The 18,720-nt window shown below is 40.2% G+C and overlaps 1 protein-coding gene across 2 annotated transcripts in view; it reads left to right on the top strand.

Moving 5' to 3' along the window:
• GALNTL6 (polypeptide N-acetylgalactosaminyltransferase like 6) overlaps nucleotides 1-18,720 on the top strand; it is a 1,207,198-nt gene that overhangs the window by 1,160,574 nt on the left and 27,904 nt on the right. For both annotated transcript variants that reach the window (XM_003899362.5, XM_003899363.4), the window contains one exon: nucleotides 13,436-13,552. In XM_003899362.5, coding sequence (XP_003899411.2) covers nucleotides 13,436-13,552 — 117 coding nt within the window. The remainder of the gene's footprint in view (nucleotides 1-13,435; nucleotides 13,553-18,720) is intronic.

Genomic DNA, 18,720 nt, shown 5'->3' with positions numbered 1-18,720 from the left:
TGTTCATCTCCTAAGTTACTTCTTATAACTTTGTTTTAAATGCCTGCTTTCACGTTTCTGACATGCCATGCTCTTTTGTCTCATAACAAATATTTGAATAACTCATTTCAAAACATAAAAAATTGTCACCTGAGTTTTCAAAAACTCTTGGTCAGCCAAGCTGGCTTTTGGTTATTTCCTTACCTGACCACCTCTCTATTCCAACAGGGCACTCATGAGAGGATCTATAACAAAATACTTCTTTCCCTGACTTTATGAAATCACAGCACAAAAACCTAAGAAAAAAAAAAATTTAACTGTGGTAGAATGATTTATATTCCTTTGGATACATACCCAGTAATAGGACAAATGCAGGCATATGTTCATTGCAGCACTATTCACAATAGCAAAGACATGGAATCTATCTAAATGCCCATCAGTGACAGATTAGATAAAGAAAATGTTATATATATATATATATATCACATTTTATAAATAAATATATATATATACACACACACACACCATGGAATACTATACACCCATAAAACAGAATGAGATCATGTCCTTTGCAGGGACATGGATGAAGCTGGAGGCCGTTATCCTTAGCAGACTAATGCAGGAACAGAAAACCAAATATTACATGTTCTCACTCATAAGTGAGAGCTAAATGATGGAACACACGGACACATAGAAGGGAACAACACATACTGGGGGCTATGAGAGGGTGGAAGGTGGGAGGAAGGAGAGGATCAGGAAAAATAACTATTAAATACTAGGCTTAGTATCTGGATGACAAAATAATTTGTACAACAAACCCCTGTGACACAAGTTTACCTATATAACAAACCTACACATGTACCCCAGAATCTAAAATAAAGTTAAAATGTTTTTAACTTAAAAAAAGAATTAGTAGTTTCCGAGGGCTCACATTCTCATGTGATCAGAAAAACACAAATTGTTCCATATTCTCTTTTTACAAAGAGTAAGTCCAAGCTAGCAAAGCTTTCTAATCTTCAAAGATGATAGGAGAGGGCAGGAATATACTTGCACTCAGGCAGAACCAAGTAGATTGATGTAGCCCTGGCTGATGATCACAGGACGAGCTACTTTCCAGTGAACTGTATGGGTCAGGACGAAGTCACCACTCTTCTGCCATTTTCTAACTTTTCCTTTCAGAAATGGATTTTTTTTAAGTCCAGGTTTAAAATGTAGTCTCTTGCAAAGGTTAGGAGATGTTTCCTCCTATTGCTACTCCATGATGCTTTTTCTGGTGCCACTGCAGCCTCCCCTAGAGTCAAGCCATTCATGGGTAACCAGGTCTTCTTCAGTCTTGTACTTCGACGCCTTCATTGTCGTGCCTCCATCCCTTGGCAGCCCCGAGTGTTAACATGATTTTCTTTCTAACTCCACTTCAGCGTCTGTATCTGTATCAGACTCCAATCCTGTTTTTGACTAGGATCACTTCTTTTCTAAACCCAAGAACTCATAGCCTTCTTTAATCGCCATGTGTTTCCTGGAGCTCAGTAAAGCAGTTGCTACAGATTTAACACCTAAAATGACATTTTTTCTAATGAATTAGTTATAACCATTACCATTTGCTTGGTAAAAAGAGCACAGGTCTAGGAATTAGACATGGGTGCGAATCCTGCTGCCGTCTGCTGGTTGGATAGCACTGGACAAACCACTTACTTTCTCAGAGCCTCAGTTGCAAATGTGAATGAAAACACAGCATGGCGAGAGTGCAGACGAGGAAGTGAAATGATGCCTGTGAAAGCATCCAGTTCAGTAAGAACCTTAATTTATTTTCCTTCTAGCAGAAAAGAGTTGCTTATCTTAACCCCTACACTCTACTTAAAGGTAGTAGAGTGGCTTATTTATATGAATTTCTCTCTGCATCTATTTGTGAAAATCAACTTGTTTTTGACCAGAGATCCTTAGCTTAAAAGTTTCTATTTTGTGATAACAGACTGGGAAGGGTGAGTGGGGGCCAGCGGAAGGGTGAAGAGATGTGGATTGAAGAGTAGAAACACAGAAAGATAGAGGGAGTACATTCAATGTTCGATAGCAGAGTAGGGTGTCTATACTTCACAAAAATGTATTGTGCTTGGGAGATGGACACCATAAATACCCTGACTTGGTCACTGTGTTTTATGTGCACGTAATGGAATTTCTCATGCTCCCCATAAATTTACACAAGTAAAGAAGTTTTTGTTTTGATGCCAGACATATTTCACAAATAATAAAATGCTTAGCTTCAAGTGGCAAGACATGGCTTTAGGAAAAGATGATTTGGAGCAGAACACGTGAAAACCTGAGGGCCCTCTGATAATATTTCTGCTGTGGGCTCATCTTTCTCTTGCATAATGTAAGCCGGCTTCTGAAATGAGTGGTCCCAGCAAGTCCCAGGGCAAGAGAGAGATGCCAAAGCAATTACATTTATGGTAAATTCAGAAAAGGAAAATGTGCACAAGATAGGAAGAAAATCTCTGCAGGCATAATTTCAAGGAAAGGCACTAGGTGGTCTCTGCCAGCAGTCATTGGATGTGACTAGCATGGAGCAATTAGAGGTGGAATGGATCTGTTTAAGCAAAATGGTGTGATGGCTATGAGGCAAAACCTTAAATAGTGGAAAATCCTGTAAGAATCACAAAAGCATTTCTAGTATGTTGCATTTACATGCTGTTTTTACTTTCTACAAGCACTTCACAATTTTTTTTATCTCAGTCTCGAATGAATTATATTAGGGCTTATATGTAATTCTATCCTCAAATCTCCCTATCCCCAAAATGTTTCTTTTTAATTCTGATTTTCTCCTGTATATATCATTCCCATCACTATCAAGCTTCTTGAAAGAGAAACTTCCATTTGTTGACTCTAACCTTCATCTTCCAACTTTTTTCTAAGTTCTCTTGGCAATCTGCCTTCTACCTGCATTCATCACACCACAGAAACTGTCCTTTGAAAGGTCTCTGGTGACTTCCTAATTGCCAAATCCAACAGCCTCTCCCTAGGCCTCCCCCTGCTGGATCCCTCTACGAAATTTGACACTGCAGCTCACCCCTCCCACCTTGAAACTTTTCTCCTAGGCTTCTTTATGATTTCTTCTTATTTTCTCCTTCTTATTTCTAGCTACACTTTCTTTGCTCACTTTCAAAAAAAGTCATTCCCTGGAGTTCCCTCCTCAATCTTCTCATATTCCTTTCTATTCTTTGCTTGAGTGAGATCATGTACTTCTATGATTTCTATTCTTACTCATATGTGGTTGCATCTGTCCAAGTCCAGCCAGAAGACAGAAATCACACCAGTAATTTGAATAGAGACATATTAATATTAAAAGAAAAACTGTTGGCTGGTAAGAGGGATAAAAGAGGGCTCTAGGGAGTACTGAAGCAGCAACTCCAAAAAATAGGAACCATCATTAGGGCTGAGGAATGTGAGCAAGGCAGGAACTTGGAAACTTAGAAGAACTCTCCAACTTTTCCCACTCCAAGGCTGAGATTCAGGCCTCATTTGATGTGGTGTGGCTGTCATATACATGCAGCTTGGTAGTGACAAAGAAGCTTTCAGGACATAGCAGCTGCTGCTTATCTCTGAGGACCACTCCTGCCAGAGCTGCTCTCTTCCACCCCACCCCACATGCCCATTTACTGGCTATCACATGGAAAAACTGTGCGTGCACACACACACACACACACACACAGAGACATGAAAGACCCTTCCTCCTGCTAAGCCCTTCCCGTGTCCTTCCAGCACCCAGCACCCTCTATTAGCAAAATTGTGTCCACTGACAAAGGAGAAATGTCTGCAGGGTCCATCTTGAGAATCACAAAGTAAGGCAAAAAAGGATTTGAAGTTGAAAGGCAAAATATTAGTAACTAGAACCATAGATAACAGCATATACCCAAATATGCATTTCCTACCCTGACCTACCTTCCAAATGTCAGACTTTTGGGTGTCTATATACAGATGTCACAAAGACGCCTCAAGGTCAGCATATCTTCTTTATTATACTCATGGAAACAGTGGTCAAGATCTGTAATTTTTATTTAAAATGTCTGAACACATATCTTCTTTTGAGTATATATATAATATATATATATATATATAATTCGGATATATTATTTGGATACATTCTATCACTAGTTTAGATTCTCTTTGCCAATTAGAACTAGTACCCTTTATGACAACAACATTACTCTCCACCTGTCTTTCTCATAATCACCAGAATTTACTGCCTAAAACAAGTTTTTCTTCTCAAAAACATTGAATGATCTTTTTGCCAACAGAACAAGGTCTAAATCCCTTATCTTGATATTTAAGACTCTTCACAAAATGGCACCAACACACTGCTCCAGTCTCATTTCTTACTACATCCGGATACTACTGCTACTACTACTATGAAACATTAACATCTATTGAGCATGTAATATGGTCCATACACTAAAACAAACATCCTATATGTATAATCTCATTTAATACTCACATCAAATTTATGAAGCGTTATCCTTAATTTTAAGGAAAAAAACTGAGGCAAAAATAAGTTAACTTGCTTAAAGTCATGCAGCTCTAGTAAATGGTGAAATCAAACTCTGGGCAGTCTAACTTCAGAATATGTGCTTTTAGCCATCTCCCTAGAAACAAATGAGAGTAGAAATACATTTAACAAACGAGGTAAAAGATTCATAAAAAAACATGAAACATTAGTGAAAGAAATTGCTTATCTAAATAAATGGAAAACCATCCCATGTTCGTGGATTTAAAAACATATTATTGTTAAACGGTGATACTACGCAAAGTGATCTACAGATTAAATACAATCTCTATCAAAATCGAAATGGAATATTTTGCAAAAATAGAAAAACCCATCCTAAAATTTATATGGAACCTCAAAGGACCCTCAATAATGAAAACAATCTTGAACCAGAAAAACAAAATTGGAGAACCCACATTTCCTAGTTTCAAAACTTAATACAAAGCTATGGTAATTCAAAAAACGTGTGATACAGGCATAAAGATAGATGTATAGACCAATGGAATCTAATAGATTGCCAAGAAATAAGCCCTCACATATAAGGTTAATAGATTTTTGACAAGGATGCCAATATCACTCAATAAGGAATGGACAGTCTGTTCAACAAATGATGCTGGGAAAACTGGATATCCACTACTAATGGACTGAATTATGTCTCCCCAAAATTTATATGTTGAAATCCTAATCCTTGGTACCTCCGAATGTAACTTTATTTGGAAATCAGGTTATTGCAGATGTAATTAATTAAGATGAGATTATTCTGAGTATGGTGGGCCCCTAATCCAGTATGATTGGTGTCTTCATAAAAAGGGGAAATTTGGACACCAGCACACACACAAACAAAACATCAAGTGAACATAAAAGCAGAAACCAGCATGATATGTTAACAAGCCAAGGAACGTCAAAGATTGCCACAAACCACCAGAAGCTAGGAAAGAAGCACATCATGTACTCTCTTTCACAACCCTCAGAAGCAACCAAACTGCGAACACCTTGATCTTGGTCTTTTAACTTCCAGAACTCTCAGGCAACAAATTTCTGTGGTTTAATCCACCCAGTTTGTGATACTTTCCTATGGCAGCCATTTCAAACTAATATATCTACATGCAAAAAAAATGAGGTTGTAAACTTTACTTCACACCATACACAAAATTTAATTCTAAATGGATCAAAGACCTAAATATAAGAGCTAAAACTGTAAAACTCAGAATAAAACATAGGGAAAAATCTCCATGGCATTGGAATGGCAATGATCTCTTAAATATGACACCAAAGCACAGGCAACAAAAGAAAAAAATAGATAAATTGGACTTCATCAAGATTAAAACTTTTGTGCATCAAAGGCACAATTGACAGAATGAAAAGGCAACCCACTGAATAGGATAAAATATTTACAAGTCATATATCTGATAAGGGATTAATATCTAGAATATATTTTTTTAAAACTCCTTAAGCTCAAAAATAAAACCACAAATGACTCAATTCAGAAATAGGCAAAGGACCTGAATAGGTATTTCTCCAAACTATACAAATACTCAATAAGCAAATGAAAAGGTTTTCGACATCATTAGTCATTAGGGAAAAGCAAATCAAAACCACAATGAGATACCACTTCACATCCACTAGGATAGCTATTACATAAACCAGAAAAACTACAAGTGTCGGCAAAAATATGAAGAAACTGGAACCATTCTACGTTGCTTGTGGGAATGTAAAATGGTTCAGCTACTGTGGAAAACAGTTTGATAGTTCCTCAAAGTGTTAAACATAGAATTACCTTATGACCCAGCAATTTCATTCCTAGGTGTATAGGCAAAATAATTGAAAACAAGGATGTGAAAGATATTTACATGCCAGTGTTCACAGAAGCATTATTCACAGAAGTAAAAAAGTAGAAACAGGCCGGGAGCGGTGGCTCACGCCTATAATCCCAGCACTTTGGGAGGCCAAGGTGGGCAGATCACAAGGTCAGGAGATCGAGACCATCCTGGCTAACATGGTGAAACCCCATCTCTACTAAATTACCAAAAGTTAGCCAGGTGTGGTGGTGCACACCTGTAGTCCCAGCTACTCAGGAGGCTGAGGCAGGGGAATTGCTTGAACCCAGAAGACGGAGAGTGCAGTGAGCTAAGATTGTGCCCAGCCTAGCAACAGAGCAAGACACCATCTCAATTAAAAAAAAAAAAAAAAGTAGAAACAGCACAAGTATCCATGAATAGATGAATGGATACAAATCTGGCATATTTATATATGTGTTTTTTCATATAAATATACATATATCGGGCGTGGTGGCTCACACCTGTAATCCCAGCACTTTGGGAGGCCTCCGATCATGAGATCAGGAGATTGAGACTATCCTGGCTAATAAGGTGAAATCCTGTCTCTACTAAAAACACAAAAAATTAGCCAGGCATGGTGGTGTGCACCTGTGGTCCCAGCTACTCGGGAGGCTGAGGCAGGAGAATCGCTTGAACCCGAGAGGCGGAGGTTGCAGTGAGCCAAGATTGAACCACTGCACTCCAGACTGGGGGACAGAGCGAGGCTCTATCTAAAAAAAAAAAAAAAAAAACTATATATATATACACACACACACGAATATTGGCCTTAAAAGGAAATGAAGTTCTGATACATGCTACAATGTTAAGTTAAATAAGCCAGACACAAAATGGCAAACATGGTATGGTTCCATTTATATGAGGTTTACAAAATATTATTTATAGTCAGTAGAATAGACATTACCAGGGGATGGGGGAGAAGGGGAAGTAGGGAGTTATTGCTTAATGATTAATGGTTGCTGTTTTGAATGATGAAACATATTAGAAATAGATCTTGGTGATGGTTACACAACATTTTGAATGCACTTAATACTATTGAATTGAACACTTAAAATGGTTAAAATAATAAACTTTATATTATGTATATTTTATCACAATTTTTAAAAACAGCTCATGAAAAGATGTCAAAGGCCTAGGAGACTGGGATGGAGAAGAAAGGAGTGGGACATTCAGTACCTAGGACTAGAATCAGCAGAAATTGTTCATTGAGGGGTAGGGAGGTGGGTGTGTTTGGTGTGGCGCTCAAATTGCCAGATTGAGATCTTGGGGGACTGTGTAAGACACTGTGAAGATTAGCTGGCAATCCAGACTGAAGAATAGGCCTGCAATGCTGGACCAAGGCTTGTTCATCTGCGATCTCCTTTGACTTGAGGCTGTGAGTGATCACATGATATAAATGAAATGTGATTTGACCATGGCAGCGCCCCGTTTACCATCACAGACAATTCAGCCAAAAAAACTAACAAACAAATAAATAGTAACTAACATTTACTGACCACTTGCAATGTACAAACACTGTGCCAGGCACTTCACATGCATCGGTTTAATCCTCACAATTGCCCTCTGAGGCATGATCGTCTTCATTTTACAAACCTTACGTTGAGCCATGCTATATCATTCGCCATTCCCTTAAAAATGCCTTACACTGTCAAACTTCAATATCTAAGTTCATTTCTGATTCCTAAGGCAATAGTGTCCCTTCTGTCACTTTACTGTGTACATTCAATTCTACTCAGCCTCCAGGGCCCCTTCCAATGTCATCCGTCCTACCAAGTGCTCCAAGCCCATCTCACTCAGAATGGTCATTTCCTCTTCAGGCCTCACTTAGCATTTAGTCTCTTAAGAAGATGTCTTCAGAGTAATGTCTCCCTGATATGATTGTTGGCTCCTTGAGAATAGAAGCCAGTTTTTCTTAGTATTTGAATTTCTAACCACAAAGTGCCTTTCATTCAGAATCACTCTCAGAATGTTGACTCTCTATAAGTGGATGAACTGAGCTTTAAAAAGGACAGGAGGCTGAAGTGGGAGGATCGCTTGAGCCCAGGAGTTAAAGACTGTGGCAAGGTGTGAGCTGTGAACACTGCAGTCTAGCCTGGGCAACAGAGCAAGACCCTGTTTCTTGGGAAAAAAAAAAATGAGGTTATAGGGAACCTCATTTGTACCTCACGAGCAGAAACTGGACCTGCTCAGTCTCCATTCAGTTCTCTTTCCATGTTACCCTAGTGTCTTCTGCCTTTCCAGCTCTGCAAATAAATTTGCATTCTAAAATCAACTATGGTCCAGAGGTTGGGCAGAGTGGCTCACGCCTATAATCCCAGCACTTTGGGAGGCCAAGGCAGCAGATCACCTGAGGTCAGGAGTTCAAGAACCTGCCCAACATGATGAAACCCCGTCTCTACTAAAAATACAAAATTAGCTGTAAGTGGTGGCACATGACTGTAATCCCAGCTATTTGGGAGGCTGAGGCAGGAGGATCACTTGAACCCGGGAGGTGGAGGTAGCAGTGAGCCAAGATTGAGCCATTGCACTCCAGCCTGGGCAACAAGAGTGAAACTCCGTCTAAATAAATAAATAAATAAATAAATAAAATCAACTATAGTCCATAAAAGGGAGCATCTTAAATCTTTTTGTCACTTTAAAAATTCACAGCTAGAAATATGGGAAATCTCAAGCCTTTCTTCCATTCATGTCCTCTCTGATGTCCTCACTAGACCATCAGGTGCACAAAGGATAGGGCTGGTTCTTTTTTTATTTTTTGCTGTATACCCAGTTTCCAGCATAGTGCCTATGACATAGCAGGTACCTGGTAAATGTTGTTGCATGAGGAATGAACCCACCACTTCTTACTTGAAAGACCTAAGGCTATCAGGAGGAATTAGCAGACCATGCTGGCTCATTTGTTAAGCTAAGGCTAGTCCCTCTCTAACAGTCAGTTGAATTACCTACTCCACATCTACTAGCCACCTTGACACTTATGCCACATTCCCCTTCTCTTGTACCTCTCTGATAAAAACCTCCTGTGTTGGGGGCTGGGGGGGCCAATATTAAAGCTGAGCCTGACTTCTCTTACAGACCTAAAGAACTCCTTTACTCTCTGCCTGACCTTTTCCTGGTCCTTGCCCAAAAGGAGATTATCTCTGTAATTCCTGTCACCCATTATGATTCCCCTTTTCCTCATTTTTCTCCTTCTCACCCATTCCTAGCCAAGCACTACCTCATTTTCCAATCCTGTTCAGTGTCTCTCAAGATTCCTTGACACAATTTCAATGCTATCAAGTCCTGAAGCTGGGCATCAAAGGAATAAGGCCTGAAAATGATTGATTCTGTCATAGACGTATTTAATATCCCAGGCCCTAGGTTTGGGCCATGTGTACGTGTGTGAACTGCTTCACCTTCAGCCAGAGGTACAGAGTTTATGTTGAAAAAATATGAATCATCATAAGTGTTCTTGTCTACATTTTTTAAAAAATATATTATTAGTGTGAATAAACAAGTATTAGAATCAGTTCTATTAGAATTTTATCCACTTGTTCATTTTAATGGAGTTGAGTTTGTGAGCAAAATGAGAGAATCTGAGTATGTGCTGGAGAGAGGCAGGTGGACAGGTAAGAAGAGAAGCAAGCAGGAATGGCTGGATACTAACCTTGAGGAAGAGCTGGATATTAATCTCGTATCCAGCTGCCCACCTTATCCTATAGTGAACTTGCAGCATTTCCTCTCTGGCACAACTTTTTGCTGGAATTTACACAGATGTAGACAATTACGCCTTTGAAACCTGAAATTTGGCTTCCAAATCAGTTTATCCCATTGTCTACACAGATGCCACTTGAGTGAGAATTTAGAAAATTCAAGAGTTTAGAAAATGGTATCCTCCATCCCTGCCAGAGGCCTTTTGAGCTCATAACATTTAAAAACAAAACAAGGCACTCCAATAGGCTTTGGTGCGTATCCACAGGCAGACTTGGCAGACTTGTCACTCAGTGTCCCTGGCTTGGGTATGTTTTCTTCTTCCCCACATCCTCCTTTTCCAGGAGCAGAGCAGCTCCACAGGTGAGTTCATATGCCAGCCGACATAGGAGAGCAAGCTTCTCCCTCTGGGACCCACTGGCCATGAACCTGCAAGCAGCTGCCTTTTCTTCCCAAATGTGTTCAGAGCTCCTGGACTCAAGTAGAGGGAAAAATAGTGCCTTGAAGTTGTCTTCAGTATAAACTGATACTGATTCTCTAAGAAGAGTGTGTCTGTGAGTTAAACGGCCCAAGAATGAAAAGAAAGGCCTGCTCAGAGTTCTGTTGGGCAGCTTTCAGGTTATAGATAGCTTTAGAAAACCAACACGCTGCACTCAGATAAGGAGATCAAATAGGAGATTTACAGAGTGTGCCAGGTTCAGGACAGCGATAGCGAGATCTACCTTTGACCTTCTGGGTGTTTCTATTTCACTAGAGAAACCCCATCGCACATCAGGAAATTGATTTTACAAAACGTGTATTTTAAGCTTGGCTTCACAAATTCTAGAGAGAAGTTCCTCGCTGGTACTTATTTTAGGGAAGGTGGAGTAAAGGTAAAAGAAACGAGAGCAAATCAGGTCCTTCTGATGCCCAGCCAAGTTCATTCCCTGTCTTTCTAGATCTCCTACACTAAGAGAAGGAATGCAGCTAGTTCCCAAGGGGTCAGGGCAGGCATTTTCCCTAATTCAAGGTTCAAATCTGGAGTCGATGTGTTCCAGGAAAACCAATACAAAAGTGCTTGGACATATCCATTTATAGTTTTGTTTGTTCGTTTGTTTCAAAAATGTCCACCACTTTCCTTGGATTCTCGGAGAAATCTGTAGGCAAAACCAGGTTAAGAACTGTTCCCCTGTACTCTGCATTATTTTACTTTACCTTGTCATCAGGGACAGAGATCCTGAAAGCAGAGCCCCAGCAGTAGCAGATGAACCCAACCTGTTGCCTAAGTCCCTGAATAAGGAGATTAGTACCCACCACACTGATTCCCTCCTGACCGGCATCCCTAACCTCTACTCTTAGAGTAAATGAAATACAAACTATCTCTTTCCACCATCACCATTCTGTCCCAGCATGATTTATTCCTTTCATGATCCTCAGTACCTTTCATAAAAACCTTCTCTCTGCCTCATTGCCCACCCTGGCAGGAACAGGCCCAGGTGGGTATTCTTCTGTCGCAGGGAGACTCCTTTCCCTATCTACCCATCCAGGCAAAAGAACCTTGGTTAAAATGATCAGTTGGGCCCATCCTGGTTTTGTTTCCATTCTTAAAAGGACCTAAAGGGATTATCATAATCCAGTACTATATAAAGGCTTAAAAAGGATTAAGATCATTGACCTTATATAAGCATACACATCTAAATAGCAAACTATCAAGAATATCCGTCTCTGCTACAGACTGTGCTTCTGACACTATCAGGAAGATTGGTGAAACCTTCAAGCAGGAAGAATATGATGAAAGTGCCAGGTATGGTGGCTCACACCTGTAATCCCAACACTTTGGGAGGCTGAGGCAGGTGCATCACCCCATCTCTACTAAAAATACAAAAATTAGCTGGGCGTGGTGGCACACACCTGTAATCCCAGCTATTCAGGAAGCTGAGGCAGGAGAATTGCTTGAACCTGGGAGGTGGAGGTTGCAGTGAGCCAAGATTGCACCACTGCACTCCAGGCTGGTGACAGAGTGAAACTCCGTCTCAAAAACAAAAAAAAACAAAAAAAAAAAAATATGACAAAAGGACGTGTCTCTGCCCAGACTCTACTTCTGTTGCTGTGTAAGTTTTTGACACTTTTTATTGTCCACTCTTTTCCCACCTCTAAGTATTGAGTTCCTTATATCAGTGCTAACATAATTGTAAAGAATTATCCTCTTTTCCACTCTGCAAATTTTCAAAGGTCAGGTTTCATGTAGAGAATCTTTATCCAGTGTAGTATTTCAGCAATAATACTGTCTTTCCTATTTTGCTAATACTCTAGAGTGACATTTAATTTATCATTCAAAAGCAATACTAAATTATGACAATAGGTGTAGACTGAGACCATTGTAGTCAAACTGAAACCAAAGGTCACCATGTTCTGCTCAGAACCATGCCGGGCTAAGTGGTTTGCTCTCCTCCATCACATCCTATACCTGCCACACCCGCCTCATATTGAATCTCTCTCCCGCTAGCATGATAGTGATAGAAGGTGCTTTGAAACAGGAAGATAATAAATTCCAAATTAAGAACTATCTGAAAAGAAAAGCCTCCCATTTTAATGAAGTCGTAAACTCTAGGCTACTCCCTCTGTTGCATTATCAACACATTCTTTGCCGCAACCAGCTGCAGTTTGGCTGTTTAACCATCTCATGTTCTTTAGCCTGTCGAGTAGACCATGTTGTAACCATAATAGGTCTGTTGCCTGATGTGTGCAGCAAGTCAATACACCAAGATAAGGGGTGCAGCTGAGAAAGAGGTTTAATTATAAGGCTGCCAAATGAGGAGATGAGAGGAAAACTCAAATCTGTCTCCCCAAGGAGTTTGGGGCTAGGATTTTTAAGGGTTTTGGAGTAGGCTGAAGTTGGGAGATCACTGATTGGTCACAGAGAGCAGCATGAGGTCATGGGACAGGGAGATAAAGAAACAATATTCTCATGTTGATCTATTTCCTCTGTGAGGGTCTTTAAACTGGCTGCAGTCAGCTGTTCCACTGGAATTCAATATCTGCTTAAGCAATTCTTAAACAAAAACCTTATGATTCTAACGTCACAAATCCTATGTATAGGAAAAATGGAGATGCAAATGGTTAGCATCTAGTGCTACAGACTTTCAGTTACAAGGAAGTGGGTCAAAGTACAGACTGATTAATACTTAATTATAACTATATTTCTTTCCAGAATTCTTGTTAAGCCAGTGAAGATGGCTTCAGTGTTACATTTAATTCCCTGATTTTTCTCCATAAATTGCATACAAATTCAAGGTCTCATTCAACATGCATGTAATCAAAAAGATAATCTATGTCTTACTTAATCTATACCATGGTTGTTAGGAGCCAATGATAAAATACAACATAGCCCTACACTCAACATTCTTTCTTCTTTCCACAGATCCGAAATGTGGCGGCAAATCTCTGTGTGGACAGCAAGCATGGAGCCACCGGAACAGAGCTGAGGCTGGACATCTGTGTCAAGGATGGTTCTGAAAGAACATGGTCTCATGAACAGGTACGTCAGCTCCCAGAAGCCAGGGCAGTGGGAGTCAATGGGGGGCTGAGGCAGACACAGAGGAATGCAGCCAGAACAAATCTCCGAACGGTGCAGATGGTGCGTGTGAGACCTGGAGTGAGGTTGCTGTGTCACCAACCAACCCTGCAGTTCAGTGAATCACTTAACGTATCAGTTTATGTTTCTTCTCAGAGCAGTTGTGATAATCAGTTCAGATAATGTACACAATTATGCTCTAAATATGAGAAAGGATGGGAGAAATGTAGACTGCGACCCTAGTCTTATTTCTTTTCCCAGAATGGTAGTTTAACACAGAAAGCCTGTAGAGTGCTTTGGAACACTTCCAGTGAAATTTCATGGTTTTAATGACTCTGTTGTTCTGTGTTTGTGACAACATCTAACCTTGCTTTTCCCCTGACCATGAACAGATCACTTTACATGGGCCTCCTGTTGTTGTAGTAGTTTTTAATCTTACATGTGAAGGATGTAAGCAACAACACCCCGACGTGGACTTCAGGAAATACTTTAAGGCTGTGTATTGCTTTGATTGATTTTTGTTTTGTTTGTTTTTTCTATTTCTGTGTGTACGTAGTAGGTGTATATATGGGGTACATGAGATGTTTTGATGCTGGCATGTAATGTATAATAATCACATCACGGAAAAGGGTCTCCATCCCCTCAAGCATTTATCCTTTGTGTTACAAACAATCCAATTACATTATTTCACTTATTTTAAAATGTACGATTAAATTATTATTGACTATAGTCACCCTATTGTGCTATCAAATACTGGGTCTTTTTCATTCTTTCTATTTTTTGTACCCATTAAGCATCCCTACCTCCCACCCCCCACCCCATACCCTCCCACTACCCTTGCCAGCCTCTGGTAACCATCCTTCCATTATCATCTCCATGGGTTCCATTGTATTGATTTTTAGATCCCACAAATAAGTGAAAATATGCAATGTTTGTCTTTCCATACCTGGCTTATTTCACTCAACATAATGACCTCCAGTTCCAGCCATGTTGTTGCAAATGACAGGATCTTATTCTTCTTTATGGCTGAATAGTACTCCATTATGTACAGGTACCACATTTTCTTTATTCATTCATCTGTTGATGGACACTTAGGTTGCTTCCAAATTTTGGCCATTGCGAACAGTGCTGCATCAAACATGGAAGTGCAGGTGTCTCCTCGATATACTGATTTCCTTTCTTTTGGGTATATACCCAGCAGTGGTATTGCTGGATCATATGGTAGCTCACTTTTTAGTGGGTGTGTTTTGTTTTTTTGGGTTTTTTGTTTGTTTGTTTGTTTTGGACGGAGTCTTGCTCTGTTGCCAGGCTGGAGTACAGTGGTACAATCTTGCCTCACTGCAACCTCCGACTCCCCGGCTCAAACAATTCTCCTGCCTCAGCCTCCCGAGTAGCTGGGATTACAGGCATGTGCCACCATGCCCAGCTAATTTTTTTTTTTTTTTTTTTTTTTTTTTTTAGTACAGACAGGATTTCACCATGTTGGGCAGGATGGTCTCGATTTCCTGACCTCCTGATCTGCCCACCTCAGCCTCCCAAAGTCCTGGGATTACAGGCGTGAGCCACCATGCCCAGCCAATTTTTACTTTTTGAGGAACCTCCAAACTGTTCTCTATAGTAGCTGTCCTTACATTCCTGCCAACAATGTATCAGGTTTCCCATTTCTTCGTATCCTCAACAGCATTTGTCATTGCCTATGGTTTGGATATAAGTCATTTCAACTGGGGTAAGATGATATCTCATTGTAATTTTGATTTGCATTTCTGTGATGATCGATGATGTTGAGTACCTTTTCATATGCCAGTTTGCCATTTGTATGTCTTCCTCTGAGAAATATCTATTAAAATCTTTTACCCATTTTTAAATCAAATTATTAAGTTTTTTACATAGAGTTGTTTGAGATCCTTATATATTACAGTTACTAATCCCTTGTCAGATGGGTAGTTCGTAAATATTTTCTCCCATTCTGTGGGTTGTCTCTTCACTTTGTTGATTGTTTCCTTTGCTGTGCAGAAGCTTTTTAGTTTGATGTAATCCAATTTGTCTATCTTTGCTTTGGTTGCCTGTGCTTGTGGGGTATTACTCAAGAAATTTTGCCCAGATGAATGTCCTGGAGAGTTTCCTGAATGTTTTCTTGTAGTATTTGTATAGTTTGAGGTCTTATATTTAAGTCTTTAATCCATTTTAATTTGGTTTTTGTACATGACAAGATATAGGGGTCTAGTTTCCTTCTTCTGCACATGGACATCCAGTTTTCCCAGCACCATTTGTTAAAGAGACTGTCTTTTCCCCAGTGTACGTTCTTGGTACCTGTGTCGAAATGAGTTCACTGTAGGTGTGTGGATTTGTTTCTGGGTTCTCTGTTCTGTTCTATGTAAGACTGAATTGCTTTTAATCAAAAAACATTTCATTGCAACTCAGTTTAAGTGAGGTGTGATTTCTAACCTGCTTAGAAATTTGAAAGTCCTTGCAAGCAGCTTCCCTGATACTGGGTCACCTGTGAAAGAGAAAAGATAGTGGGCAAAATTGTCTTTGCTCTCTTTTAGTGTTTTCGTTTTTTGTATTTTAGAGACGGGGTCTTGCTCTGTCACCTAGGCTGGAATGCAGTGATGTGATCAAAGTTCACTGCAGCCTCAAACTCCTGGGCTCAAGTGATCCTCCTGCCTCAGCAGCCTGAGTAACTGGGACCATAGGTGCATACCACTAAGCTGACTTAACCCTTTTCACTGTTTTAATTTCAAATTAAGAAATATTTCAATAGAAAGCTATAGAAAATATCATAGCAGATATTTATGTATTCATCACACTCACCTCTTATGAAAAGCAAAAAAAGTAAGCAAGCAGTTCCCAGTAAGGCGTTAGTGCCTCCTATAGCTAGATTCCTCTGGTGTCCATCTTGTACATTAAACAAGAAAAGATCCACCATGCCCAGCACAGGACGTTAAAGAGTTATCCAGATGTTCTGAGATTCACCTCCCTCACCCCACCTCACTGCCCCTCCCTGCCCCACCTCTACCACGCATTACAATGCAGAGCATCATGATGCAAGGAAAACAGCCACAGACAAAGTCCACAGTGCAGTCCAGAGTCTTTCAGTCCATCAACAGTGCCTCTCCTCTAACCACTGATCCGATCTTTGAACCCTCTCCCCACAGCCTCGTGGTATTCTAGAAGAACTGTGGGTCTTGTAGCCAGGCCAACCTGGATTTTAGTTTAAACCATGTGGCCTTGTGAAATTGTGAAATCTTTCTATGCCATAGTTCTTCCATCTTGGACAGAGTGGTCAGAAGAATAAATCTTGGAGCAGCATCTTGCACATGCAGCAGGTGCAGAGTAATAGCCTCTCCCTCCTGCCTTCCTTCTCTCAAACACCCACACATCCCTTTATGCTAATACCAGGTTAGAAACCTCTCTCAGGTCCAAGGCAGCTGGGACTTTGGCTTCATTTATCTGTTCCCAGCATAGTCAGCAAATACTAGTTATTACTCACCGAAATGTACCCTGCATGGCTGGGCATGGTGACTCGCGCCTATAATCCCAGCATTTTGGGAAGCCGAGGAGGGTGGCTCACTTGAGGTCAGGAGTTCAAGACCAGCCTGGCTAACATGTTGAAACCCTGTCTCTACTAAAAATACAAAAATTAGCCAGATATGGTGGCTGATTTTATATATATATAAGCCCAGATGGGTTTATAGAAGGTTCTGTGGCTCCAGAATTTATTGATAGGAATCAAATACCAGTGAAAAGTTATTTTCCTCCTCTTTCTTCTGTCTGTTTCTATACAGTAACAACCATGGGGATGTTACTGGGGACCTGAGGAATAGTGTTGGACTGTTAACTCCAAGAAACAATTTTGACTTCAGCTGGGAGCAAGAGAGAAGGCTTTAGAAGCTATCAGTGAGGCTGGCATCTGGAAAAGGACTTTTTAAAAAAGAAAAAGGAGTAAGCCATAGGAAAAGCTTCATTTCTTGGGCTAAATTCCTCTCTACCATCTCTCTTCAGCCCAACCAAGAAACACACGTGGCCAGCTGGTGGATATAAAGCAGGCCTAAATGCCTGAAATGGGCTTAGTATTTCTCTCCAGTAATGCTCTGGAATGAAATCTGCTCTGGCCTGCAGATTTTATTTGACAGCTGAACATGGATATAAACAAAGGCAACGATATTGCATACACTTTAAAAATTGCTGGTTCATTCCCCGGACCCCCTATATCCCCCAACTCCCCACCTCCCGCCCCCAGGCTAAACTGCAAAAATCTATGGCCTGTAATTCAAGAAATGGTCACCAGAGAGCAGCACTAGACAAGCAGAAAACTACATGGGCAGCACAGAAAGACCAGTTACTACAGCTCTTTAAAAAGATTTCCTGTCTCTAGAGATCCTAAAAATGAAGCTACAGTAGGATTAAATCAGGTTGATAAGTGGTGGAAAATGCATCATATTTGAAATATTGCCATATATTGACTTGGCGGTTAAAACACTACAAGCTGTTTCATTCGCCAGTAATTAACTGTAAGCTTTATTCAGTATTCACTCAGTGACTTATAAGAATTAGGAATCACTCTTCTACGTTTAGATTAAAATTCCTGCATGAGGAAGGCATATCAGAACATGACAATTGTGGGTTTTCTTTTTAATTCAAAAGCATTCAAAGAATACAAAAGGAGACTTATTAGAGTTGAAATAATCCCCTTTTTCCAAAAAAAAAAAAAAAACAAAAGTGGCAAAAATAAAAAAAAAGAATAAACAAAATTGCTACGTGGGAAATGAAAAAGAGTCCATTGAAGGACCTATGTAAGAAAATGCCTTCTGCTGCAGAACACTGGCGGTGACTAATGTGGTTTCTGTGAAGGAAGCAAATGTATGATTCATTTTGCCAGGGCAATCTGCATAGCTGTTTGATATCATGGTAGCATTATGCTTCCTTTAGGGATCAAGAAAGAAAAACAAAAACAGATCCTAATAAGACTGTAAGGTCTGGAAAGAATACTCCCCAGCTCCCATTGAGTCCAAGGGAGAGGAGTGGCGAGGAGGAGGAACCCCCTTGCCCTAGTTTGGCTGTTCTCACTCTGCAGGCCCAGCAGCAGGCTCTGATGTCGTGCTGGGGAGCAAGTGTTGCAGCCAAGCTTTCAT

This window comes from Papio anubis, chromosome 3 (genome assembly GCF_008728515.1).
Source record: "Papio anubis isolate 15944 chromosome 3, Panubis1.0, whole genome shotgun sequence".
NCBI lineage: Eukaryota > Metazoa > Chordata > Mammalia > Primates > Cercopithecidae > Papio > Papio anubis.
The sequence above is the reverse complement of the archived record's forward strand: the minus strand, read 5'-3'. Positions and strand labels throughout refer to the sequence as shown.